The sequence below is a fragment of the Gymnogyps californianus genome, chromosome 3 (assembly GCF_018139145.2).
Source record: "Gymnogyps californianus isolate 813 chromosome 3, ASM1813914v2, whole genome shotgun sequence".
NCBI classification, from domain to species: Eukaryota; Metazoa; Chordata; class Aves; order Accipitriformes; family Cathartidae; genus Gymnogyps; species Gymnogyps californianus.
This window is the reverse complement of record NC_059473.1, coordinates 125,764,532-125,791,660: the sequence shown is the minus strand read 5'-3', so window position 1 is coordinate 125,791,660 and position 27,129 is coordinate 125,764,532. Positions and strand designations below refer to the sequence as shown.

The window sequence follows — 27,129 nt, the reverse complement described above, 5'->3', positions numbered from 1 at the left end:
TCTGACATTCTTAATAGAAATGTGGAGCAATTTTTAAAATTAGTCTCTTGCTGTTCCAGATTTTTTCTAAAATACGGGCAGGAGTTTAATTTATGGAATTCCATCATCAATGCAGGAAAATGATGTAGTTACAAAGTTTTACTGGAAGATCAGTTTTAAAAAACCAAAGTGAGAATTCTGTTGGCGAAAGGAGGATTGTACTTCCCTATGCTCAGGCTCCTTTGGGTATCCAAAATAAAATCTAAAATAAAACCTCAAAATATCTGCATTGGAAATAAGGGAAACTGAGATGATGGCAAGTTCACAACCTTAGCATGCTGTTTAAATGAAAAGTGGCTGTTGTGAAGAGCTTTTATCTGGTTGTAAGTTTCCTTGTGTCTGTGTTCCACTGAAATGTGCTTGTTTTTTCAGCCAAAAGCTCTGGGTGTCTTTCTTACTGCCCTCCCTGAGACCCCACAGGGATCTAAGAGTCCCGATGAGTTGTTTTACATCTCAGATGCAGCCACTAGGACCAAAGGTTCTGCAAGCCAACTGCTTATTCTGGTTACACCTGTGCTCCTTATCGCTTTCCAAGGGGTTGCACAGTGACAAGTGGCTGGAACAAAGCAATAATTTTTTTTGATGATCAGGATAAAACAAAAGTCACTTCAGAGTTAGCCCTCCAGCTTTGTTGCATGAGTAGCTGATCATAAGGAAATTAGAAGTGTCTCTGAACTTGTAAGAAGTAGACCTTCTAATGTGAATAAACATGGTCATTCTGATGAGAATAAACTCACATTAATGGCCAGGATTCAACCAACTTCTGCAATGCGTGCAAAATTTTATGCACTTACTTAGATACTATGCAGAATTACGTTTGCAGTACATAGATGAACAGAGATCCATACCTGCCTATTACCAGTATTTTTGCAAATGTCAAATGTTATGCCCTTTTGCCATCTGCTTCTTTTTGCCATATTTGTGAATAAGAACAATTTCTTTTTACATCATTTCATGTGTTACTGAAATGTAACCTAAATTTATTTTTCTAAAAATGAAATCTGTCTGTCGAAGGGGTGGGGGGAACAAAGCAAAGTCAGTCCAAGGTGGGTGGAGTTATAGCTGTATCTGTACTGCATGGGGAGGAGGGTCGGAAGGAGATTAAAAAGACCAAAGGGAGCTTTAGATGCATGGATCCTACTGGAAGATGAAGATATGTGTGTTTTTAAATCCCTTAAGTGCTTTAAAAAATCTCTCCATCTATTTTCAGACACTCCCCGCCCCCCTCAAGTCCTGCCAGTCCAAACTATGTGGGAAGATCTACAGGGAATGCCTTTGCCACTCCAGTGCATTAGAAATTAAGCTAATTTCTAATAGGACTGGCTGGAAAACAAGGATTCTTACTCGCAAACAAGTCTGTTAGTTGGCAGGGAAGGATTTCAGGCAAACCAGTATCTGTACATGTGCTACCTTCCCAAATACTGGAGAGTGAAGAGGAAGAGGCTAAGAACTAACTCTGTTCTTCCAGTTATTCTAACTTCTTGAAAAAAAAGTAGTTACTTTTAATTACTCTAATGCATCAGATAAATTAGGGATCCATTTGCTTTTTTCGAAGAAGCAGCAATCCTGGAGAGCCATGGAATAGATGTACAGAGTCCGGGAGGTCATTCCAACAGTGACGACGTTGATGGCAATGACTACTCAGAGCAGGTAAGCATCGTGGCTGAGCCACATGGCCCAAAAAGGGAGAGTTCACGCGACACATGAAGAGGCCCTCTACCTCTTGCAAATCGGATGTCTCTTACTTTTGTTTTGCTTTTATGTAATTGTAATGGGGAAAGTGGAAGAGCACAGCTCCCCTATTTGAATGTGTTGAGCAACCAGTATTCACCCACATGGATTTATTGTCATACAACAGGACACTTGGCAAGTACGCAATGGGGAGGAGGAGGGAAGATGTTCAGAGGGAGGCAGAGAAGCAGAGAAGGTAGAAGAAGACAGGAGGATCTGCTCCAAACAAGCAAGTTACACCATTCACGCCACACGCAATGTATGAAAAATGTTAGGAGAGTGTTAACTCACCCAGTGCACCACGCATAACTTGCGCTCTCCTCACCCCTGGCACCGTTCTAGTTATCCATCCTCCAGAAAGGATGTACAGGTCTTTAACAGTTGCTCCTATATATCAGGCACCAACATACATCCCTGCAAAACTAGGCATGTGTGTTCCTCTTGCACCTATTATTTCTTTCTGCAAGAAATGTCTCCATTATAGCCTGTGCTACAGCTCCTGTGAGTTGCTTACCTGGCACCCAGACAAGTACAGCAGTAAGCCCCTGCCCAGTACACTTTCTAATCCCTTTTGTCACCCTTGCCCAGCAAGATACTGAGCACCCTCCTATAAGGTGCTGAGCTCCCTCTGTTTGTCTGTGGGAGTACCTTTCAGGAGCGTCTCAGGATCCGTCCCTAAGACACTGACAGACAAAGGGTGAAGGGTGGGGGGAAAGGATTTGATTAAATAAAGTTTGACATTTATTTGGCTCTGTACCTGTTCCGTATTGTTCTGCAACGATGTGCCACTATTTGGATTGTTTACATATTATCTGTCTTTTTTTTTTTTTTCTTTTTGCATTTTAACTCTTGCCTATTCTCTATTTTTCTTGGTTATTTTTAACCCTTGACAGCAACTTCTTTTTTAAATTCTCTAGCAAAAGAATACCCCTTCCCGCACTCTGAGCCCTCACCTACCCTAAAGTTGGTGACCCTTCCTTCACACACCTTCCTGACAGGTATTGCATCCCCTTCCCAATTTTCCTTCAGGTGTCAGTGTTGGCCAAACCCCCCAGGGCTGTGTGTGCTTGGCACCAGTGGACTTGAACAGTTCACTTACTTGGTTCTGGTTTTGATATGAGCTGTGTTCTGTGCTACACCCAACATCTGGGGTGGGCAGAAGGCTTTTAATTGACTCGTTTGAGAGAAGTAGGTAGGTCTCCCTCTATAAAGACTGCTAGTGGAGTGTAATAGCAACTGAGTGTCCTGGAATGAGTCCCTAGCATACTTGGCTGGGGCCCAGTACGACAGATATCTGGCAGAGGCATTCCCAGCCGCTCTGCTTCTGATGGGTATTAAGGCCCTTTTTATAGGTCATCACGAGCAGATTTGGTGGAACCAACTTTGCTAGCTCTAGATGATGAGAGGCTGCTCTGTGACTGTTATAAAATATTTCGAAACTGCTGCTGAGCACAGATAATTCTTTGCCAGTCAGATACCGGACCTGAATACTGAGATGAAGTGTTATGTAGACTCCCAAACTATGTTTTTCTTCTATGTGTTATCCAAAATACTTTGAAAAGAGAACTAAGTTGGTTATTAAAATTTAAAGATCTTTGTTTAGAGTCCTGAAAAATTACATTTCTCAGTAATCTAGCTGGGCTCCTCTATGAAGTATAATTAGGCGTTAGCAGCGAAGCGGATTAAATGGCAAGCTCTCCTGGTGACCATTTAACATCCCTTAGCTGTTAAAACCATAAATTCTGTTTTCCACAGTGACACTTAAACTCTAGTAAACTTTAAAACACAAAGTTCATCCAAATAGTAATGAAGTGCCTAAAACTCCAGAAGTCAGGACTTTGTTTTTCTTACCGTGGTAAAGATTACTGAGAGGCCCTTAGAGTGTGTGCACATCACAATATTTGCCTGACATTTGTTGTAAATGAATGCATTCCTTTAACCTCAGGATTTTACCAAACCCTGGCTTTTCTGTCCCCCTCAATGTTTGCCACCTGTCATCTTAATTTGAAAATGCATGATACACATTTTAAATTTTGAATTTCACAAATTCATCACTTAAAGGCTGTTGGAAGACTGATAAATGTTTATCATTTCCTTTCCGTAAATAATAATAACTTTTAAAAATTGCGAGATCATGGTGTGGTAACTATTTAGTACCTCATTTTAAAGAGGGGAAAACACCATGATTTTGCCCAAAGTTCCAGAAGAATTTGACAGCTGGAATTACAGTTTGGATATTGCTGGTTCTCCTTGTTATTATTGAAAACCAGGCCCTCTTTCTGATGTAGACTGAGAAACATGCAGAACTCACTATAAAATTTATGCTAGAATTGTCAGACTTTTAGGTCTGCTATTGTATGGCCGTTATGCACTTGTAGAAGGCAGCCCTTCTTATTCATTGATTTTAAAATTTTCGCTGCAGTCCTGTAGCAGCAACGTTTCTCTGTATTAGTTTTGCTTGCCAGCCCTCACAACCGTCAACACAGTGGTCCTCTCACAGCTGAGAGACTTTGCACTTTAGAAAATAGACGAAGAAATACGTGGCACGTAGTTCAGTGGACTGGAGAACCTGGCAGTATCTTCACCTGCGTATTTGAATTATGGTGGTTCCAGTCCCCTGAAATCATTGCACTGTGTTTCCTAGCAGTCTAGGAGTTTTTCAGCATCTTATTCCTTATACCTGTGTGAATTCAATGTTTTCACAGGATACTGGCTCAGACCAACGGTTAGTCTAGGTTTGTATCCTGTTTCTGAGTGAGGTCAATAGTAGTATTTAAAGAAAAAGTATTTTTAAAGAATATATAGAATGATTTTATTATAGTAGCTTCCAGCTACTGGAAGTCAGTAGTTTTGAGAGGCTTCCTGAGCCAGGCAGTGTATCCACTTTCAGTTTTAATAGTTTCTAGTAGACTAATTTTCCCTGAACTTGTCTAACCCCCGCCTTTTAAAGCCATTTTTACTTTTGTCTGATCTAAAAATCAGTGAATCCCACAACTGAAGTGTGATAAGTGAAGCAGTGCTTCCCATTGCTGCTTTGGAATACGTTATCATTCCAGTGAGTGCCCTTGCTTATTAGATCACGAGAAGCCACAAACAATTGTTCTCTATTTACTAATGATTTGTAATAAACATTTACCATATCAACCATCAGCCATTTCTTTTCCAAACTGAAGAATCTGAGTCTATTTAGCCTCTCCTCCTAAGGAAGCCACCCCATGCCTCTCTCCCCCTGGGTTGCCGTTCTCTCTTTCTTTTCTAGTTCTATTGTGTCCTCTTTAAATGGGATGACCAGAACTGTATATTCAAAATGTAAGCCTAGCATGAATTTGTGCAGTGCATAATGATTCCTGTCTTAGTTTGGTTTCCTGACATACCTTGTGTATCACTTTTATCTTTATAATTTAATGTTTTCCTCAGAATATCCCCCCCTCAAATTTCTCTCTCGAAAATTGGGTATGCCACTCCTTGCCTTGCTTACCTTTGTCTGCACAGTGAGGGAAATCAGTCCTAAATCAATTTTGTAAATTCCTTTCACTTTCTACCCCTGTAACGAATGTGCAATTCACTGACCCTAGTCCATTACTTTACACACTAGTTTTATCTGCTGGTTTTCGACTTATGGAGTAACAATGCTTCTCTCTTCTCCTTTCCGCATGCACAGGATGACAGCACTAGCCATAGTGACCATCAAGACCCCATTTCATTAGCCGTGGAAATGGCAGCGGTAAACCACACCATCTTGGCATTGGCCCGGCAAGGAGCCAACGAGATCAAGACAGAGGCTCTAGACGACGACTGATACAAAGAAAGGGGAGGGTCAAAGCAAGAAGTAACTTAGTTTTAGACGTAGCACCTTAGCAGACTTTCCTCGGTCCTTAATATGTGTTCTTACAGTATAACTTTGCAGTTTCTTGTACGTCAGTTAGCTGTTAGGGTCTTGTTCTGTGAAGATGGCATGGTGCCCTCAGCCTTTGCATATACTCTCTCAGTATTAATTCCCAATAAATAATCAATCAACCAACCAACCAACCTCCCTTTCCCAGCCCCAGTGGCTAGAAAAATCTTGCTGCTCTGTCTTAGCATTCAAAGTGCTTCCAGGTATTTTAGACAGCCCTCAATTACAAGTCTTAGGCTACACTTAAAATCTTGGATACCCTTAGAGATTGTGTTAAAAAAATAGTCTGTACGCTTTTCCTTCTCTGAGACTGAAAGGATGCAAGCTGAGGTAGTGGCACAGGGTCGATGGACACCAGATCGGGAGTATCAACAGAGAGTAAAAAGAACACTAGAAACCCCACTTCAGCATGGGAATAAATGATTTCCAGCTGCAATAAGCCGTGCCTCACTGGTCATACAGTGACTTGATATACTTTTGGGTGCTGTGCTGAGAATGTCCATTGGAAACACATTCACATATTTCAGTTGATGTTCACATATTCAACACAGACATCCTCTACTCTCACAAGCTGCGTGGCTTAGTGGATAAGTACTGCCTTCTGCCTCTGGGACCATGATTGAAGCCCAGCCTGGGATCATGAGCTGAATGTCTAATGGACAACAGTCCACTTCTCAAAACCACTATTCATTATTTGGCATGGCTAGCAGTGCCTGCTCAGAAGAGGTCTAGACTCTATTGATCTGTCATTAACAATTTCACCTTTTATTCTTCCTCTCGCCTTTTCTGTCCCCACCCTGCTCCCCTCTCCACTTTGCCACTTTCAAAAGCAATGTTTTCCAGGAAGGTATTAAGATCATAAAATGGGTGAGTGGATTTTTACACATCTGTGTAACTATGCCCTGACTAGCCTGAAAGGTTATTGGAGAACTTTTGCATCTGACCTTTGCTAGATAACCATCATAGCATAAATATTCTCCTAAATACGAACTTTTTTTGTTTGTTTGAAGGCAGGAGGATCTCTTACCTGAGAAATGGGGTGTGAATGTTTTGTGTTCTCTTTACTCTGTCCTTGTTAAGATGTGAGAAAGCTATACTGCTACGAGCAATTTAATTAATAATTGGAAGCCATACTGATAATGGATGTGGTAATATTTGTAAAGCAAACCTACTTTAAGTAGCAGAAACTAATGGAATTGTTTTCCTTGATCATATGTAGCACTTTTGTTACTTTTTTCTTAAAGATATTTATATTTGATAAGTCTTTTTTTTATCATTTGAGAATTCAAAATACCAAACGGCAAACTTGCATTACAGAGTCACCCTGCAATCACCTTGTCATCTAGTATCTAAATGATGAACTGTGTGTGCATCTAAGAAAATTACATCTGCTGGCATTGTGTGGAAATGATCTCCTGGCATCCTGATAAAATGATATGTTGCTGCCGGTAAGAGGAAACATTTCAATGGAAACAGCATGGGAAGTGTTAGAGACGGGCAGGACTGTGTTACATTAAAAATAAAAATTTAAAACCTGTGTAAATTTTTGTATATAGATATATAAAAATTTGCATAGTGTTTCCTCAACATTCCATTTTTATCTTCCCTGTTTATGTGGGAGTAGCTTAAAAAGGGGAAAACAGCTTAGTCTGAAGGATGGGTTTCCCTTTTCTCCCCTCTGCTTCCATAAGGTGGAGGGAATGGAGGGAAGTTGCTATTACTTGGCTTGTTCTCATCCATTCCTCACGCTTAACTATCAGCATTCTGAACTCCTAAAATGTGGCTCTTCGGCAGGTTTTTAGCCAGCCTAAACCCCTTCAAGGCGCAGGCTAACTAGATCATCTTTACATCTGTTAATCTTGTGAAAATTGCTTAGGTAAGTGTGGAGGAGATTTTGTGCTTTCAGAGGGCACAGAGTTGGCACCTCTTTGTCTCTGTAACTTTGAAGATATATAGGTAGGGCTTGGCCTCGTCTTTCACTTATGGATTTCATTGGAAAATTTATGTGCTTTCCTTAGATATAGATCACTGAAGCAGAATGAAGCCGTCTTTTTTTCTGTTTTATTGCATTTCTTGAGTAGGCAAATTCATAAGTAGCATCAGGGCAGACTCAGGAAAGAAAGGAATTGGATCAGCGACCATTGCACCACTGCAGTTTTTTTCTTAATGTGTGTATGAATGTTTTGGTACTAAGGAGTGAAAGGACGGGGAGAGCTTTTATTTCTATTTTTGCACAGCAGAATGATCGAGCAAACTGTAGCCTTAGTGGAATTTTACCTACTTATTCATTCCACAGTCACACACCAAGCTGACAAGCAACATCCACGATTTATAGTAAGGAGATTTTAATAATCGATGACCTCTTTACGTTGGGCTTGCCACCACCATTTGTTCTGGCTGTTTCATTTTAAAAAGAACAGACTCAAACTGTTGGACAGCTGCAATTTTAAAAGAAATATTGCTTACTATACCATCTTAAAAAAGAAAAAAAGTCATCGTTTTAAGAATCGCCTTTTTAAAGCAATAGGGAAGAATAAAAATAGTGCTAGAACTTCTATATCCTGATTATAGGTTCATGTGATGCAGGATTAAAGTAACACCACTAAAATTCTATGTCTATACCATAGAGTGTAGAATAATCTGGTCTTAATTCTGTTTGTCACTGTCAGGTAGCTGCTAGTCTCATCATGCATCAATATCCTATCTGAAAGTTAAACAGTTAAACCCCTTGTGAATGACTGGAGATTGGCAGATCCTCCTTGTCTGTAGGTTCCTGGTAAATACCATCTTCTCACCGGAGAAAATAACAAATTACTTAACTGGGGAATCAGACACTTAGTTCCATGGTGTCAGTTTTCGGGTTGCCCCTGTCTATTTTGGCTTTTCTTTGACCATTGGGAGGTACGAGGAAAGAGTAAGACTTGAGCTGTTATCAGGATGCTCACGGCAGTCTGTTTTCTTTATTCTGGAAGTTCATAATGAACAATTTGCAGTTGGCTAATAACTTTTTGGTTTGACATGAATTAGCTAAAATGGAACAGACGCTGGTGTGACGGTATCAGGAGAAGCGTACGTGATCTGGAGTGAGTGAAAGAATTGGTGGAGAGTGTGTCCTGGAATTTAGCCTTTGTTCTAGGGTTTTTTCTGCAATATGAGAGTCGTCTTTGTCTTTCTGTCTCTGAATTTTCTTGAAAATTATGCCTCATTTTTGTAGCATTGCAATTCAATTGCAATTTGTTGTAGCCAATCTGGAATTACGGCAATTTGTTCTCATGTGGGTTCCCTTGAAGTGGATCTGGTGGCAGACTAGGTCTACCTTTTTGTTCTGTGAATAGAGAAGAAATTATTTAAGATGCTTCTCTTCCTTGATGGGCACAGATTGCTTTTAACTTTGTAGAGCAGGTTCTGGCTGTTATTCTGTTGCTCATAAAGTCCTTATACTTGAGTTGTTGTCTCTTACCGTCTTCTTAAAACAACAATTTCTACCTCCACTTCTTTTTTGGGTTGTATGGCTTTTTTGTTGTTTTGGGTTTTTTTAAGTGCCCCACCTTTTTCCTGAAGTATAAGATCCCAGACGTTTGCAAAAGCATTTTGAAACAGTAAAAATAAGTTGACATAGCAATGAGTAGATATGTTATCAGTTGATGCTCTAGTGTTGTAGAGGCATCTTCTAAATACTCTATAAACATACTTATTGTTACAGTGTAATCCCATTATTCGTATGTTGGATGTCAACAAGTTGGTCGTGAGTCAGCAGGGCACCCTTGCAGCAATTAAGGAATCTCATTAAGAAGAGCCTTCAGCAGGTCGAGGAAAGCGATTAGTCCCCTCTCTTCATCACTTGTGGGACCACGTCTGGAGTACTGTGTGCAGTGTTGGGCAGGAGTGAGTCCATCATAGGGCTGCTGGGATGAGAGGGTTGGAGCACATGTCATGTGGTGAGAGTTTGCGAGAGCTGGGTTTGTTCAGACTGGCTCGGGGGGCATCCTATGTTCTGTTCGTCAGCTATCTTAGTGAGTGGGTTTAGAGAAGACGGAGCCAGGCTCTTCTCAGAGGTGCATAGCAAAAAGGTGAGGAGCAGTGGGCTAAAGTTGCATTAAAGAAAATCCCAGATGAATATAAAGAGAAATATTTTCATACTCAGAGTGGTAGAACAGTGGCGTAGAAAAGCAGTGGAAACCCCATCCTTGGGGATATTCAAAACTCAACTGGACAAGGTTGGATTAGAGACCTCCAGAGGTCTCTTCTGACCTAAATTATTCTATGATTCTGTACAAACCTGCTCAGGTTGAGGTGTTTCCTAGTTCTGATCTATACATGTTGACCTGTTTAAAGAAATCCTCTTAATTTGTTGTTGGGGGGTTTTTTTCTGTTTTGCTGTTCATAAAAAGTTATCTTTCCTATTCTGCTAACAGAGGGGAGCTTTATTTGCAGGGTCTGGCTCCAGGCTCCAATCAAGCCATAAGTAATAAATTTCATTAATTATTTGCTCTGTTTACACAGTTCTTCAGGGATATTTGAATTATTCTGTTTGTTTCATTGCCTAACATCAGACTGGTAAGTTTTCCATGTTTTTGTAACATTTGTGCTGTAGATCAGTTTTTGCCTTCGTTTGTGAGGATTTATTGTTGTCTCGCTGCTGTGAGTGCAGGCGAAAAATTTCACATAGCTGAACGTATTAGAAGAAAAATTGTAGTTAACTTAAGCCCACTGGTGACTACTACGATAAGCTCGAAATTTTTTGGTTCAGTAAATCATTAATTGGTGATTATTGGAAGCTGAAAGGGTATGACTGGGATAGAGTCACATTATACTCACTTGGATCCTCCTTTTCTTTCCTTAAGTGTTGGCTGTTGGCCACTGCTAGGAAAAAAGACATACTTCACTAGGCAGACTTTAGGTCTGATTTGGATGTTATTTCGAAGAGAAATCGCAATGGTGTTTGCCAATATGGACTCGCATGGGGTCAGTTAGACCCCCAGGTTTTAATTTCTGCCTTCAAGGTGCATAAGAACATGGAGATGAGTTCACTAAGATTTTGAGTTCCCCTATGTGGTATAAAAATTTTCCGTCACAATGAGATGCTGCTTGCAAAGAAGTAAAATGAAAGCATTGTGCTGGCCTTCCCCCAGAGCAGTTGAGTCACCGAGACGTGGTAGTTGTAACAGGGTTTCACAAAGAAACAGATTTTATTTTTCATATAGATAAAACCAGCAAAATTGGTATAAGAGTTTTCAAAACTCAAAATCGCTGCCCATGAAGCACTTAATGCAGAATGTTGTTTCCCTGTGTGTAATCTTAACTCGAATGCAAAGCTGGATTCACACCTTTCTCTGCAAATTACTAACATTCACTGTGAGATTTTGCCCATAGTACTGAGAGCTGTGCATGTTTAGTAGGAGAAGATTTTTTCCCCCCTTTATCCCTAGAATTCTGCTCCTTTTAGGTAATTTTCTTACCAGAAGGTTTAGGTTCCTCTTCCATCCCAGCTACATCATTGTGCAGCCCTCATTCCCCAGTGTTTCTTTCAAGTTCACTGGATAATTACCAGCAAATTCTAGGGGTTTTTTGTCAAAATAAACTTTGCTCTTATTTTAGACAAGGCTTCCCACCCAAGTAGCTCTTGCACTCTTTGAAGTTATTTGACTTGATAATATGATTTTGATCAAAGTCTTAAGCTTGTAGGCAATAATCTTGAGTTTGGTGTAGCTTTTATCATTTGGCAGGAATTTTTGTTGGCAGGATTGGTCTTGAAAACTCTGTTATATGTCAGTGATCTAACGTGTTCATTCTTATTAGACAGCTGAAGATTTTGTGTGTGTGTTAGTAGCAGTCGTCAGGGTTTTATCGTGATCCTGGCTAACTTAACGGAGTTTTGTGGAGTCAGGCATTTTCACTGTGATTTCTTGGAAGGGAAGGTTGATGGCCTGACCAAAAAGTACCTTGCAGTTCCCAAGAAGAGTTGCAGAGACATTTCAAAATAAAACATTCCCCCTTCGGCTTTTTTGCAGCTGGGATATTTACTCAGGATATTGAATCAGTTATTGGCCAACAGGCATTTGGCAAGCTGGAAAGCATAGCCCTAAAACCTTCATTTTAGCGTCTGTTACTGTTGTCTAATTTATGGGGTTTAAACTGTCCGACTGAAGATGTTGCACATTGATGAAAAATGAGGCATTCTAGAGATGGCAGCTATAAATTTGAATTTAAAATACACGAAAATTATTTTTCTCCTTTGTGAGAAATGTGTTATAACTAGAAAAGTGGGCTTGGTTATTTTGAGGGCTGTCAATAAGATGACAGCATTTTGATGTTGGTTTTTGTCCAACAAATATAAATAAAATCAAATAAATGAAAGTAATCTCAGTGGCACCAGTGAAACAGAGATGTGGGGAGAAAAATTCAAACATCTAGAGAGTTGTTCGTCGCTAACCTTGGCCTTAGGATTTATCACTTAAAAATAGCCTAGAATTGTTTGTTCATGCCTGTTTTCACGTAGGCATCCACTGAACGTAGGTGATGCTGTAGCTAAGACGGTATTGGCACAATTACAATAATCAGTACAAATTACTCTCTGTTTTTGTTAAGGTTCTTCTGTCACACTCTTTATATGAAAATCCATCTCATGCTTTAGCTTGAGCTTGCTTGAAGAAGTAAACAAATACATTTTGCTCTTTCAAGATACCAGGATACGCTCTTTGATGCCTGCAACGTGCTTATCAGTGTAGTATCTAGGCGATAATATTCACAGCTTATGTCATGGAGATAGAAAAGGATTTGCCATTTTGGGAGCGGGGGAGGAATTCACAAAACATATTTTAAATGCCCCTTTTAATCAGGCTGATCAAGAAAACTGACTAATCGGTTTGATTGCTGCAATGTTGTGCTCTTCCCCATTCTTTCCAGTAAGCTTTGGAGTGCTCTGGCCAACAGCTTAAGCGCGAGTGAACTAAAACCATTGAACTAGAGTGAACTGCATAATGGGCCTTTGATGTTTCTGTATGTACAGTGCATCTCTCACTCAGATGGCTTGGCAGAAGGTTCTCTCTGCCATTTATTCCCTCTCTTCCCTCCACTGTTAAATGGAAGCGGGTGTATTCTGCTGATCAAAACATCCAGCACGCTTCTGCTAAATCCTTTCAAACTGCAGCCAGGGTAATTGGGATGGGTAGGATAAATGCATAAGAGTATGGCAGTAAAAGTGATGGCAGTTCTTTTGAATGAGTGGGTGTCCTCCTGACATGTAATTAGCTGCTTTAGAAAGATGTGGATTGGCATGGTCATAATTAAAAGGATTTCTGTCTTTTCTGTGATTGAAAACAGAAGATCTTCCGCCCCCTAATTCTCTTTAATACCAGTGTTATTAGTGACACTTGGAACACAGCTACTTTGTAAACTTAAATAACGACCTGTTTGTAATGGTAACTTACAACAGCAGGGACTGAAACTGAGGTTAGTTTTCTACGCAAAGCTGCTGCCATTTCTTTTATGTTCCCCCCCTCCATGTATGTATTGCTTCTCAGTGAGTTTTAGAAACAAAACAGACGTTTAGTTATGTGTGACAGCGTGATTACAGATTACCCAGGGTTCTGGTTTAGCTCTTCTTGATTTGTTTTAGAGTTGTAGCGTTGAGGAAGATTAGCCGTGGCCCAGGACTCTGCTGAATTACTCATCCTGTGTTTTCACCCTGCCCGCAGGTAGAGGGTACCGATTGCACTGTTGTCCTCCGGTTCCTGAAGCAGGGAATGTAACTGGCTCTTCGGTGCCGCTCCAAGTTCTCCTTCGTAGTGTCTCGGTTTGGAAGCCTTATCAGCAGTTGTTGCCAAGTATACAACCGTATTGTCCTCAAGCTGTCTGCTGTCTCCTGTTGCAGTTAGCATGGTGTAATGATAGGAGCGAACTCACCTTTTTCTTAAGAAATCTCAAAATAGCCTGCAGCTGGATAGTTGGCTGGACAGTATGCTTGCCGTTCACGACAGGAGAGGATATATGGCGGTGATGTAAAATAACATCGTAATCTTTCTCTGGTATGTTGCTAGATTCTCAAAAAGCATCTGTCATAGGGTGTTACGTGCCTTTTTATTCTGTGTTTTTGTGAGAAGCGTTATCTGCTGACCAGTCTTGAGCACTGCAGAGCCTGTGCTCCATTTTTGCCCTTAAGTTTCTTGACCATATTTTTCCATAGTGCTGTTCTCCTGCTGCAGTTACTTACCAGACAGGTTTCCGGAGTTTTTTGGTATGCAGAGATGCATATAGAGACTCTCAGTCAAATTTAGAAAAATTAGCAGGTTCCTAACCGCAACAAATTTGCAAAAGAAGTCAGGAACTTCCTTAGGCTCTTATTTAAATCCTCCAGTTACTTTTCAGCTTCTTTGTACTGAAATACTTGTGTAAATCTCATCCAATGTCACTGTGGTCCAGAACAGACTTGTGGGTCATGGGTACTTCAGTTCTTCCAGCACGGTTACCACTGGTGGTACTACACTCACGGTAGCAATGGTAGCAACTTCTGTTGTAGGACATACGTTTTTAGACGTTAACTTGCTGCTGTCACTGGCCTCAATTCAGCTTCCTATCCTCCTCTCCGCACCCCTTTTCCTTAACTAATTAAAGTCTTCCATGTTATGGCAAGGTGGCATATGTAGCTTAAATAACCCACCTCTGTAATTAAGAGGTTGACTTTAGCCTTCTGAGATATATTTTACATCATTTGAGATCTAAAAATACATTTTACTTAGAAAGTTTATCCGTCAAATCGCTCAAGGAGGGCAAAGAGATAATGAAAGTAAATTATTAATTAATATTTCTCACCCAATATGTTCCATTAAGAATGTTAAGCATATATTCCATTCCTCAAAGCACATTTGACTTTGGATTTATTTTTTTTTTAAAGTCTGCCTGCTGATAAAGTTGCTGCTATCTCTCTTTGACAGGACTGTAGTGACAGTACTGAAAATATCCTTCAGGAGCTAACCAGAGCCAGGAGCTCAGAATACCAATTCACTGACCAGTTTTTCCTATACCAGAGTGCAAGCCTTTTCATTTATGCATTATGGCAAGCGAGCAGATCTTTTCAAGACCAAAATGACATAGACTCTCCCCTGACACATTCAAGCTGTTCTTCTGTTCAAAGGGTTTGATATAGTTTTGGAGTGGAAAGTAGCAGCAGGAGCATCTCGCCTTTCTGCGTATTGGATAGAGTGGTCTCAGTTTAAGTGGAGCTACGTTGGGTTCAGAATGGCAAAGAAGAAATTTGACGTGTTGCTGGGAAAGACCGGGTGTATTGCACAAGATGTGTAACAACTACTGCTTGAGAAGGGTAAACATCTTGGATGCGTTATTGATGAGATAGTTGAAGCAGTTTATGAAATGCTCTGAAATCTCCCAACGTATGTTTCTTTGTGCCAACGTTTCTTCATGGCACACCATAAAGTTCGTTTAGGAGTTGTTACTGGAATTTGAGACATGCTTTTGTTCGGGTTGTTGCAGAGGTAGTTGCCTATCAGTTTAGCTAAACATTTACATTTTGGCACACAGCTGCTCACGGGGCAGTAACAGTTTAATTGTGCAACTCTTCCTTCCTTTAGAGCTCTTTTAAGTCCTCTTTCTCCAGGTGCTTGGAGAAAATAAATGCTATTGAGATGAGGGAATAGATCCACTCGTTTGCAGAGCTTACCAGAGTTAACATCAGTTGAGAATCTGCCCCTAGATTTCAACAATACTCACTTATTAATGCTGGGATTTGTAGCAGAGCAAGAACGAAACAGTCCTCAAGTTGCATTGCCAGTAATTCAGTTCAGTGAAGTAGGATTGAACATTAGGCATCTGGTTAGGAGTAAAGAGTCAATGAAGTATCCATGGACATTAAGAAGGTATTTGTAAATGTGTTGAGAAAAAAAAATATTCCATTTATGTTTGTAAATCCATTGGATACAAATGGTAAAATTTGTGAAGAGTTATGTGGAAAAGGCAGACACTTTCAATTAGGGGATTTTTTTTTTTTTTTTTTTGCATTTGGAAGGGCAGGATGGTTTGTTCATCCCGTTGGATGAAGTAGATAGAATAGGGAGTTTGCATCGGGATTGTGGGAGGCCATCTAATATTCAGGGTCTCCTTGTAGGTGATAGACTGGTCCCTTCTGGCCTTAATTGTAAAACTATGATTCCAAAGAGGTAGACTTGTCTTTTACCGTTATAACCTGTTCATAGTATTTAATAATTTATAGAGATTTGACTACTAGAGGGGTTCTCTGCAGTAAGAACTTCTTTAAAAAGTATGACTTTCCATCAGAGAACATATTGTGCCTTATGTCTCTAAACCACGTGAAGTTCCAGTTATGTATGATAAATATCTTTTTACACTTTGTACTTCTGCCATAATGGGAATCAAACAAATGTAGTTTTGATAGCAGGTGGTTTCTGTATGCTGCCGTATTACTTAGATTTGCTCCAGTATCTTACAGATTCAGTCTGTCTATTCTACTGAGACAGCGATGCATACTTTCATACCAGTCAGTGTTGAGCAGCTAAAGTAGCTCTGGAACAGCATTATTCTGTTCAACTGTTATTTTTGCTTCATATTTGAAAATAAACAAAAAAACCCTAACCGAAAGCCCAGGTCAGTCTGAATTTCTAATCCGAAATTCTTTGTTGCTGTTCATTACATTAGACATTCAGATACATGAATTCTACTTGTTAAGGGTACCTTGCAATAATTTTTACCATTACCCAAGAACATTCAACATGAAAATCATTCAACATGAGTAAAATTTGATCAGTCATGACCATTTCCTCTAGCTGCAGTGCCTCAAGCAACTGTTTTTTTACAAATACTTTTCATCAATTGCCAGAGTGCTTCAAAAAATATCACAGCCCGCGGAAGTCCTCTTGCTAAACTGATGTCTCCTCTTATTTCCTACACTGAGCCTATATTTCCTTGAAGGAATTCCAGACGAGTGTTTTGAGCTATACCTCCTCCAACTGCTCTGAGCCATTCACTTTCCTCTGAAGTTGATTCTTGTTGGTACCGAATTTGTCACACGTTATTTTCCCAAACTTCAGCTCTTCTCATAGAGGTAATTTCTTTTATCTTTCATCCAAGCTCCTTCACACCCTGGAAATCCTATTTTACCTGGTTTACTGGTGGTTTTCTCATACTGAAATGCTCTGACCTGAACTCGTTGGTCTTACGGTCTCTAAATAAGGGATATATATTGTTTCCATCCTAATAAAAAGTGATCCAGTGTAATGCTGAAGCTTAGATTTGGTTCAGTCTTATGAAATCTTCCAAGCTTTCTGCTAGCCAAAAGACCTCGGGTTTTTCCAGCACGGTTAGTTAGTAGCCCTCCTCCCTTCCCTCATTTCAGGTTTGACACTTAGATTAGCAAATCAGGGAAATAGTAACTTTTAAGTATAATCTTTTTTTTTTTTTTTAATTAATACTTGGACTGTCTTTTTTACTGGGAAGACTGGTACTGGGCTGTGCGCTTCAGCAAATACTCAGCAATGTTCTAGGAAATTACTTGCAAAAATAAAGGTATATCTCAGATACGGCAGTGCTTCTAAACAGACTAATTTGATGTTTCTTGCACACAATTATAGTGCTCAGGTTTATCTGTTCTGTTTCGTTCTTTGTGCTGCTTGTCGTTTGCTGCCTCTCCCGCTCCTGGTAGGACTCACTTGTTGCTCTCCGTGCCCTTTCTCCCCTTTCGCAGTCTTCAGTGGCTTTTGCCATTTTAATTTTGTTCCTCCCTGCTTTCTCTTGTTTCTCCTTCTTCTCTTTTTCCTGTACAGGCACTTTATTACCTTCACACCTTCAAGCAGCCTATTTATGGTTAGACCTTTTTTAATTCCTTTAATACTACTTTAGTCCAAGTCAAGAGGTGTTCACCTTTCCTTTTGCCTGTTAGATAGTGCTGTATCAATTGCTTACTTGAAGTCCAAATATATATTGTCCACAGCATAGTATAAATATGAAAAATTTTGTCTGCTCTGACCATTTAAAAAAAAATTAGCTCATAAATTCAGTCCCTTTACAGCAGGTTCTTTACTTGCAGCCTCCTGTGTGAAATAAGATAGTTCCAAGGTGCTGGACCATCGTTAACAGAGAGGGACAAGGGAGTAGCATTTTTTTCTTCCATTTTATTTTGTCTTGCTTGCACTTAGTGTTGGAAGCTGTCTTAATCGGTGCCGTTGTTTTTCTTGGTTAGCGTGCGGTTGCCTGCTTTTTTAATGTGAGGGTTTGGGACAGGATGTGTGGATTTGCATAGCTTTACTGAAGGAGGCTGTGTACTGGTTCCCCTTGTCACTTCATTCACCCAGGGTTTGGGATCACTTTTTGCAGCCAGAGTAGCTTTTTATTAGTATTTTTTAAGTTGTTTTAGATTTGAAGATGACTGGGAAAACTTGAAATTACTTTTCTAAATGAGAAATTATAGTGAGAACAGTTTGGATTTTGAGCTTCCCATCTTTCAGTATTATCCACTGAATTTTCTCTTTCTCTTTTGGCTTCTGTGTAAATTTAGATGTCATCTATAGACTTGTGCTGAACTGAAGCTTGTGACTTGTTTCTAGTTGCTCTGGGGTCAGAGCCCTGTTTGTTCTTTCGAGAGGGACAGATTTTCCATTTCATCACCCGTTGCAATACAAACTCAAAAGCAAAAACCCTGTCGCCTTGCTTTTGGCTCTAGCCGTACCGTTAGTGACGTCTTTCCGATTCTCGTCAACAGCCGACCTTCCTTAATTTGCTGCCGGAGTTGTTCTTGAGGGTGACGGGCAGCACTTCTCACACCAGTGCGAACGCTCAGCGCGCTGCTGCTGGCTTAAACTGGGAGAGCACCGTGTCTCTTTGGAAGTCAGATGTCAGATCCGATATGATAAAGCGATATCAGCGTGCCACAGAACCACCGTAAGACAGGCTTTTACCTTAAAGATAATACAGGAATAACAAATATAAACTAGATTTAGTTCAATAGCAGTTCTATCAAAGGGTGACAAATAAAAGTCAGTTGTGTCCATGGGGAGCACTATTTTCTTGACAAATCGCCTTGGCTGTCTCCCTCTTGGTCTTTATGATCTTCCCAAGACTGACGAAAGCCCGGGAAGTGTGAAATATGTGCAGTACTTTTTTAATTTTACTTTTTTTTTCTTAGTGTCAATTTAAAAAGTGCCTAAGTGAGTAACAGGACTCCAGAGTGAGCTGGAGGAATAGGATTAGACCTCATTTCCCTCTTAAGAAAAGAGCCCTCCCTGCAGTCCCTCCGCACGTACGACTCCAGACGAGCGGTGGGAGTGCGGAGCCCTGCAGAATCCGGCTGGAAAGAAATCGCCGCTCCTTCCTCACGCTGCCCCCCGCCTCGGTTTTCAATCTGTTGGTGGGGATCTTCTTAACGAATCTCATTTCTCAGCCAAACCTTAGCAATCTCCGATTTGGGGTGGACGGTAAAGAGGGGGGAAGCTTGGATAGAATTCGGTAGGAAACTGCCTCTTGGATTGCAGGTACAAATAGCTTCGTGCATTAAACGTGCACCTCTGGATAACGGTATGTCTGAGACTCTGGGTAGAAGAAGCTAATATGCATATTTAATCACCCCTTTTTGGAATCACAAAGGCAGTTTCTTCCTATATTCTTAATTATTTCTAGGCTTATAATAGTGGCACCTGCTAAACATTTTGTCAAAGTAATTGTAACTGTTGGCAGGTGGTTATAATTTTGTAAACATACGTGAGAATTTTATGTGGGTTAAAAAAAAGAAGATATCAATGCTAGTTTAAAAAATTGCGTTAAAGGAGAATTTCTTCTGACCATAGTAAAAGGAAATAACAGAACACTATTAAGATGTATTAGTACCACTTAAGGATTCAGAAAATGAAAGCAATCCATATGTAGATGTTTTATTTTTCATTAGTAACAAAATGTTGTTTTCACTCTGACAACTTAATAACATATGAGTTGGGAAAGCCTACGAAATTACTATTGGCAAGAAAAGCTACAAGGACATCTCTTTTGCAGAGAACAGAAAATTAGCTTGTAGGATGTTGATGGGTGTTGATATAAGCAATGATCAAATGGGAATCTATTGCTGGGGTACTAATGAAAATAAAGTATTTGTGGAGCCTATAACACACACGGACCGTTCGACGTTGTACCGTCGCCCTGCTCTAGAGATGCCTTTTTTAACAGGGATTTTTTTTTTTTTCCCCTAAACCAAGTGATTGTCAATAACAGTGGTTGTAATTGAAAAAAGATTCATGTAGTAGTGAGTGTTGCAAACCTAGCAGTGAAAAGACAGTGGAACAGTATCAGAGGCACAAAAAAATGAAGCAAAACCCCCAAACAAAAACCCTAGCAAAGCGCCGGGGAGTCGCGTTTTTCATCTCAAAATTTTGTGCGTCTTAATTTTGTTCCACCGTCACGTTGGCTCGGGGGCCGGGGGGGGGGTGTCGTATCAACCTTGCATCTCCGGTAAGGGCAAGCGAGCATGACTGTAGTGGTAGTGCTGTGCGTGGGGGATGGCTGGCAGTCACCTACGGTTACTTCGTGTGTCTACCAAATGCATCAGTAATGTAAGATGAGCTGCGTCCCATCTCCGCTGGTCACCGTAACTCACCAGCGGGTTCTTACGTGTCTGTACGTTCCTCTGTCAGCATCTTCCGCTCGCGTATTTGTTTCTCCCGCCATGTGCCCCGACGAAAACGGCACCTGTGTCTCATCTGCTGTAGGTGTTCTGCCTACCTCAAGAGGTAAACATGGTATCCTAGAGTCGTATGTCCACAGTCTGTTCTTCTTTTTTACATGAGCACTAGCGCGCGTGCACACACACACACACACACACACACACACACACACACTGGAATGTATATTCTCCTCCCCCCTCCACCCCCAAATAACCTCTTGACCTGATCCTTGCTGTAGCCACCACCAACTCCTCTTGCAAATTGGATGCTGCTTTAAATGTGAAAACAAATGTTCAAGAAGCTATAAAACCTGAATGAAAGCTAAAGCTGAATTTATAAAGCCTTGTTGCATATGAGCCAAAAGTGCAAAAAGCTCTATATAATGAACTAACCTGCCACTCATATAAATATAAATATATATAAATATATTAAAATCAGACTGTTCTACAAAATTGTGTATTTGTATTTTTGTGTACGTACAATTTTCTGCTAAGCAGAAGGAGGATGTAGTATAGGATGATGTGAGAAGAGATTTTGTTTAATCATATTTCTTTGTTACTTATTTTTGTTAACATCCAGATGCCTGTCTTTGTCTTATGTGTATGACACTGTTCGAAAGGTGCAGTATCTCTCTCCCGCCCGCGTATTAAACCTCTTCCACCGTGAAAGACTCGGGTAACGCTACACATCATCATCAAACCCCGCAAATATGCCTAGGTCTTGATCTTAACAAGGGCTGCTCGTTCAGCTTAAAGACTATATATTTCATGTTGGCATTTAATGGGCGCATTGTGTCGTTGCTCCTAATAGTAATATCAAATATTCATGCGCTGGTTGATTGTTTTTCACACAGGTGTTCTCCAAGCGCGCTGCCTGCACCATCCACGATCTGTAGTATCTTTGCTACTGGTCCTCAGCCTGAAATTTCGGGGGGGGGGGAAATGAGGTAGGGTAGATTGGGAGGGAGGATGAAGAGATCCTTGTGTTAGGAAGTTGCTTATGGAAAAAAAGACGCCAGGGAAGCAGTACTGTGTATCGCAGGGGAGTGAATCTCAGGTAACACCACCACGGAGGAGGATGGAGGAAGGTGCCACGGGGAGCTCGTGTTCCCCGCAGCTGTCTGCACGCTGCCAAAGTGTATTTTCGCTTGCAGGAAGGCACGTTGGCGAAGTAATAGGTTGTAACTTCCCCTGTGCCGCTTCAGACGCGTCCTTCCATCCCTTGCAGGAGTGGTGTGCGAGCCACGCGCATCTCTGTGGCTTTACGACCGTTTGGTCCGTTGCTGTAAGAACAGTTGTAGCAGCCTTATTAGACGAGGTCCGTCTTCTCATGGCTTGATGCCCTGGCAGTAAAGATACTGATTTTTAAGAAGAATATTCTAAAATCTTCTCCAAATCGCTGCGTTTATCTGCAAGATGCTGATGGGTCTGCTCCATTGTTTGTTGCAAGGAGAAAAGTAATAGTTTTTCTCCCTTGGTGCACTTGGGAATCGTTAGTTATGCATTACAGAGTGGAGAACTGTCCAGGGAAAGAGGGGGTCAAAGGAGAACTGGGTAAAACAAGGTGTAGTGGAAAAACTAACGCAAAGCTTTGGGCACGAGGTGATGGACGTTCACCTTCTGGTTCCACCGCAGACTTGCTGCAGACCCTTGAGGCGAACCGGTCCGTTCTGCGTGCTTCAGTGTTCCCATCTCCGAAATGCAGGTGAGAGTTAATGTCCGTCACATCTCCCTCAGGCGGCAGGTACTGCGGAAGTATGAAGTATCAACTTCTTCCCTTGTGTCCTTTGCTCTCTGTTTTTTGTTTGTTTTGGTTTTTTTTAACTTCTAACATGGTTTCAACTGAATTTTGGCCCAGGGAGAGCGATACTGCATCTTTACATGTAGGGCTCATATTTATAACAATGTGTAATGACTGTAGCAAAAGTCCTTGTTTCTATATGTGAATGGACAGAGAAACAAGTGCTCTATTGTATTGATTAAAATAGTTAAAATGAGTCCTGTATCATTGTATCTCCTATTCTGGATTAGTGCCTTTTGGACAGTAGACTGTTCTGTAATTAAAATGTAGTATAACTGCTTTTTTGTACAGTTTTGTTTTAATAAAACTTTTTTTTAATTTGTGTTTATTTTAGTATTGTACCTATTAGAAAATAAAAATGTATAACTCAACAATGATGCATTTCTTCTCCAGTCCTTTTTGTGCAAAGCTGTCTGGGTGTGAAAGCCCGAGAGGCGCCTTGGGCGCAAGTAAGACCTAAAATGTGTCTCGAGAACTTAGTAAATGCAGAAAATACTAACTCGTTTGAGAAAGACTCAAGTCTTTGTGCCTTCCCTTTTTTGTAAGGACGGTCTCTGGGCGGGGTGAAGGTGGTGGACGCTACAATGGTGCGTTTGAAGCGGTGGCATCTCTTCCTTGGAGTCTGAGCCGTGGGCTGATACCGGAGGCCTTTGGGCCTCTCTCCACTAAAAGGAGATCTTAGGAGTAGAGTTTTACCTACTTGTTGGAGTGTAGTTGTGTTTGTCACAAGGAAAGGTGGCTTTTACTTTTTAAAGTAAAGGCTGCAGGAGCCTGGAGAAGGGCTGTTCGAGTCCCATCCCGGTACAGAAGGGCTCTGGCTGGAGGAGGTGCTGAAGGGCTGCAGGGAGCAGACTTTGGGGCCGTTTGGTAACGAAACCGAAAAGATGTTGAATTAACGAGTACAAGTGTAATTCTGGGAAGCCAAAGGCACGAGGATGCGCGGGCTGCCCTTTCATAGCGCAGAAACTGATTGGTTTATTGAAATGGTGTCTGGGTTCTGCAATACTGGTTAAAATCAGCGTGTGCAGCCAGGGTTTGAGGGTGATTTTGGGGCTTTGCTCGGGACAAACACCCCCAAGACAAGGGCCAGGGCAACTCTCGTTGCATTGGAGCTGCAGGTGATGAATGATACACCTTAGGGGTGGAAGCACCTTCCAAACTGGTCCTGGGGGGGAAAAAAATACCTAACCCCTCTGTCATCAGCTGCCAGATCTGCTCTGTTTGTTACCTGAGGGTGTTTTTCTCCTGGAGGGAGCAGAGCAGGCTGGGGATGGGGGGCACCAAACCTGCAGGGAAGGTGGGGCTGTCACCACCTGCCTGGCCCTGCTGCCTCCTCCTGCCTCCTCCTGCCTCCTCCTGCCTCCTCCTGCCTCCTCCTGCCTCCTCCTGGCTTTCGAAAGGAAACAGTAAAAATAACAACAACAAAAAAAGGGCTGTGCTCTAAATCAGTGTTGGCTCAGTATCTAGAATTGAAGGCTAAGCCCCTGGAACTGTTGGCTTTCGACCATTTTGCTCATTGCGTTTTGTTTCTTTAGAAGTTAATCCCCAACATGTCTCATTTCTTTCTAATTTCCATTGTGAGGGCGGCCATTATGGAGGAGCTGATGGTAACGCTGCCGATCCTCGGGGCCCGAGTCCCCCAGCTCATTTTCTTGGAGGAGAGAAGGGGAACGTGAAAGGAATGTGGCGGTGACGGGGCCTTTCCCAGTGTGACTGGGTGCACACACGGAGCCCTTTCCCAAGGAGAGCGGTCCCCGTTGCTGCCCTGGGTGGAGGATGAAGGATGGAACAGATGAAAACCAGGAGTGCAGAAAAGCTCAGTTTGGAGATCTTTTAAAAAAAGAGAAACAAATACACTCCGGAGGCCTGTGCTTTGCAAAAGGCTCCGCTTCCAGCCCATGTTGTGCTTTTGTTCCTGGAGAACCGGATGATCAGGGGCACATAGGTTGGGGGGGGAAATTCATCACAGGTCGGTGTCCAAAGCTGAGCAAAATCCCCCTTAGAAATCCGCCCTGCTCGTGGCAGAGCAGCGCCTGCGTGGCTCAGCCGGGGTCAAGCGAGAAGCCCGTGTGTGTGTGTGTGTGTGAAGCCGCAGGGCCGTACCCACACTCACCTCCTCCCCTGGCTGCCTCCTCCAGCTGAAATCCAGCGGCTCTGCTGACTTCACCGCTTGCCTGTTGCGTGGCAAAGGGCTTGAAGACAAGTGAGGACAATGAAAGCGGTACTAATTTGAAGGAAGAGAGGAGAAAAAGGTGTTCTTTGTGTTTTGGTTTTGGTTTTTTTTTTTTATTTTCCTGCTCATTTTGATCCGTGCCTTTTAAAAACAGCTTTGGCTGAAGAACAGAAAGCGGAGCATGGTTGCGGTGCAGGGAAGGTGTTACAACCACCTTCTGGGAAGAACGAGGTTTGAACAAAGTAACAGCACTTCAAAAGGCTCCTGTGTTTCAGCCAAAGTTGGTTTTGGTTTTTCTTTTTTTTTTTTTTTTTTCAGAAGGTAAAACATTAAAGGGAAGTGGCTTAAAAAAAAAAAAAAGCAGCTGTATTTTCATGCACTGATTGCAAGACAACACTGATAAAAATATCCTTTGCCAAATGACTTTCAGCAGGGATTGTGGGAGCAACACAGTGTTTGTTGCTTTAAAAAAAAAAAAACCAACAAAGTAAAACAAAACCACCCCAAAAAATCCAAGTCAAACCCTGCCAGTTGTTTCCAACATGAAGCTGTATTTTGGAGAAAAATGGTGCCAAAGAGAAAGAAAATAATGTGACCGAGGGAGGGAGTTGCAAGGACATCTTGCTGCCCTGAAACATTGGTTGGGTGCATTGGGTTTCTCATCACCCTGAGGCCTTTTTGGCTGGCAGGGTTGGTGGTAGCAGGGTTCCCCACAGCGCCAGCCTCCCTGCCTGTGCCTGTACCTACAGAATAACCCCCCCCGACCCCACAGCGAGGTAGAAAAGTCCCTGAGAGCCCCCCCTGCCCTGCAGGGCCCTGCCATGCCCAGGGCTCATTGACGTGCAAGGCAGCAGCAGGGATACGCGGGGAGATGTTTTCCGCCGTGCGCTGGATCGGTTCTGGGATAGAAGACCCAGAGCAGGGCACGGCACGGCTGCCAAATGCGGGTCGTTGTTCGGCAGCGCTCGTGCCTTCGAACAAGGCTTGGGCATATCAAGAGGCTCCCTTAAGCACTGGCGTGACTTACCGGCACGGGACTCACCAGCCCCTCTGTGCCTGCAGCAGGTCCCGTCCTGCCACCACGGCCCCTCCTCAGGCACCAGCGGGTGCTTTTAGCGCGAAGGGACAGCCTGCAGCATTGTCCCGAGCGGTTTGACCCCCGGTGCAAGCAGTGAGGTGAGCAGGCGGTGGCGTGGGGCAGCTTCCCTGAGTAACAACGGGCGTCTGCTTGGTGTGTTGCGAGGGCCTGGGAGGGATGCTGCAACATGAGGAATTTGTAATGTCTTTTTTTTTTTTTTTTTAAATTTAAATTTATCAGGGTTTTTTTTAGTTTGCTGATTCACTGCCATTACATTAATTAGAGACATTGATAATCTGAAAGAGACGCCTGCCCGGCCTCTCAGTGCTCTGCCCAAAGCCCCAGCCCGTGACAGAACCCACCGGCAGGCACCTCCAGCAGTGTCCGTGCAAGGCGGCTGCAGCTGGGGCTCCTCGGGCTGCACTGGGACGACGCGAGGCAGAGAGTCCAGGTGGGGAGAGCTTTCGTTGTTCGGTTTTGCTTTTTTAAGAGCCAAAGCTTTTACACCCCAGCCCTACGCAACGCAACTGCACTGCTGCGTGACCCCTGTGTCTCCACTCCCTGCAGGAGGTACTGCGGGCATCAGGGCCGTGTTTTCAGGCTGCAGGACACACATTGCCCTGACCACGGAGGACATGAATTTGCAGCTGCACCTCACATCAACGGGGTAACGCTGGTGACCGCTGCGATATTCTGCTGCCGTGGACAGCGATGGCTCCAGGAAGCACGTGGCTGCTCAGAGGATGTTTCTTATTTTTCAGACCAGCGGTTAGCCAGCCCCAAGACCATCTCACAGCTCGTACTCAATCTGGACACCTGACCATAAAATAAATCGTTTCTTCAGCCTTACATCTTAGTTCTCGTTGCGAATTCACAGCCAGGACAGACCGGCTCCTGGCAGCAGCCGCTGTCCCTTTCCCCTCGTGGCTGGCCAGCGCAAACCAATGCTGAGCTTGGAGCAGCCCCTCTTCTCATCCATCGCTTGCTGCATCTGTACAAATTTGGGGGCATCAGGTAGCACCAGGCTGTAACCACGTTAAAATCAGTGTTCAGCACTGAGTTCAGGCTGAGCTGGTTTTCCAAAAGGAGCCATTCCCATCCCAGCTCCCTCCCCACTATGCAGGTCGTGGATTTTTAAAGCAGTTGCCCTGCAAAACTTGCCCCATCCCAGCTGGCATCCACCTTCCCTGCCCCCAAAGCACCGGGGCCATTTGCCCAGTTTGGGGGGCTGCAAGCAGTTGGTTTCCACAGCCCGTAAGGGGAACAGAATGAGCAGAGGAAAGAAAAATCACGGCAGCGACGAAGGGCAGGGCCGGCAGCAACAACCCCTTGTCCAGTCTGAAGCCCACCAGCTGGAGAGCGAGGGGGAGCACCGCCAGAGCTCCATCTGCTTTTATTAAGCATAACGATAGGGGAAATGAGTCTTAAATAAAGCCTTCCCCTGGCTCAGCCCAGCTCTGTGGACCCACGGTCTGTGACAAGGATTCCCACACCTGAAGGGCTGGAGGCAAAGGGCTGTTTTCCCGAGCATCAAAGAGGAGGGAGGATGGAGGGAAGGTAAAGCTGCGGGTTTCCGCTCGTCGATGGGAAGGTCCCTATATTACAGGCCAGAAGGCAAAAGTCTTGTTTGAAACAGATCTCAGCACCCTCGAGTGACGCTACTCCCTCACAGGGCTGCGAGTGCATCTAAACATTTTGGTGATACGAACCAGATTAACAAAGCGCAGACTTACCGGCT

General features: G+C 42.7%; 1 protein-coding gene across 12 annotated transcripts in view; it reads left to right on the top strand.

Annotated features, from left to right (window-relative positions):
- Nucleotides 1-7,245, top strand: part of HMBOX1 (homeobox containing 1) — a 112,368-nt gene extending 105,123 nt beyond the window's left edge. For 4 of the 12 annotated variants that reach the window (XM_050893692.1, XM_050893693.1, XM_050893699.1 and 1 more), the window contains 3 exons: nucleotides 1,595-1,689; nucleotides 1,898-1,999; nucleotides 5,432-7,245. In XM_050893692.1, the coding sequence (XP_050749649.1) occupies nucleotides 1,595-1,689; nucleotides 1,898-1,999; nucleotides 5,432-5,569 (335 nt within the window). In that variant the 3' untranslated portion in view covers nucleotides 5,570-7,245. Of the gene's footprint in view, nucleotides 1-1,594; nucleotides 1,690-1,897; nucleotides 2,030-5,431 lie in introns of all 12 variants that reach the window. The other 8 variants (XM_050893694.1, XM_050893698.1, XM_050893695.1 and 5 more) reach the window with 7 other exon arrangements.
- Nucleotides 7,246-27,129: the final 19,884 nt, after the last annotated feature.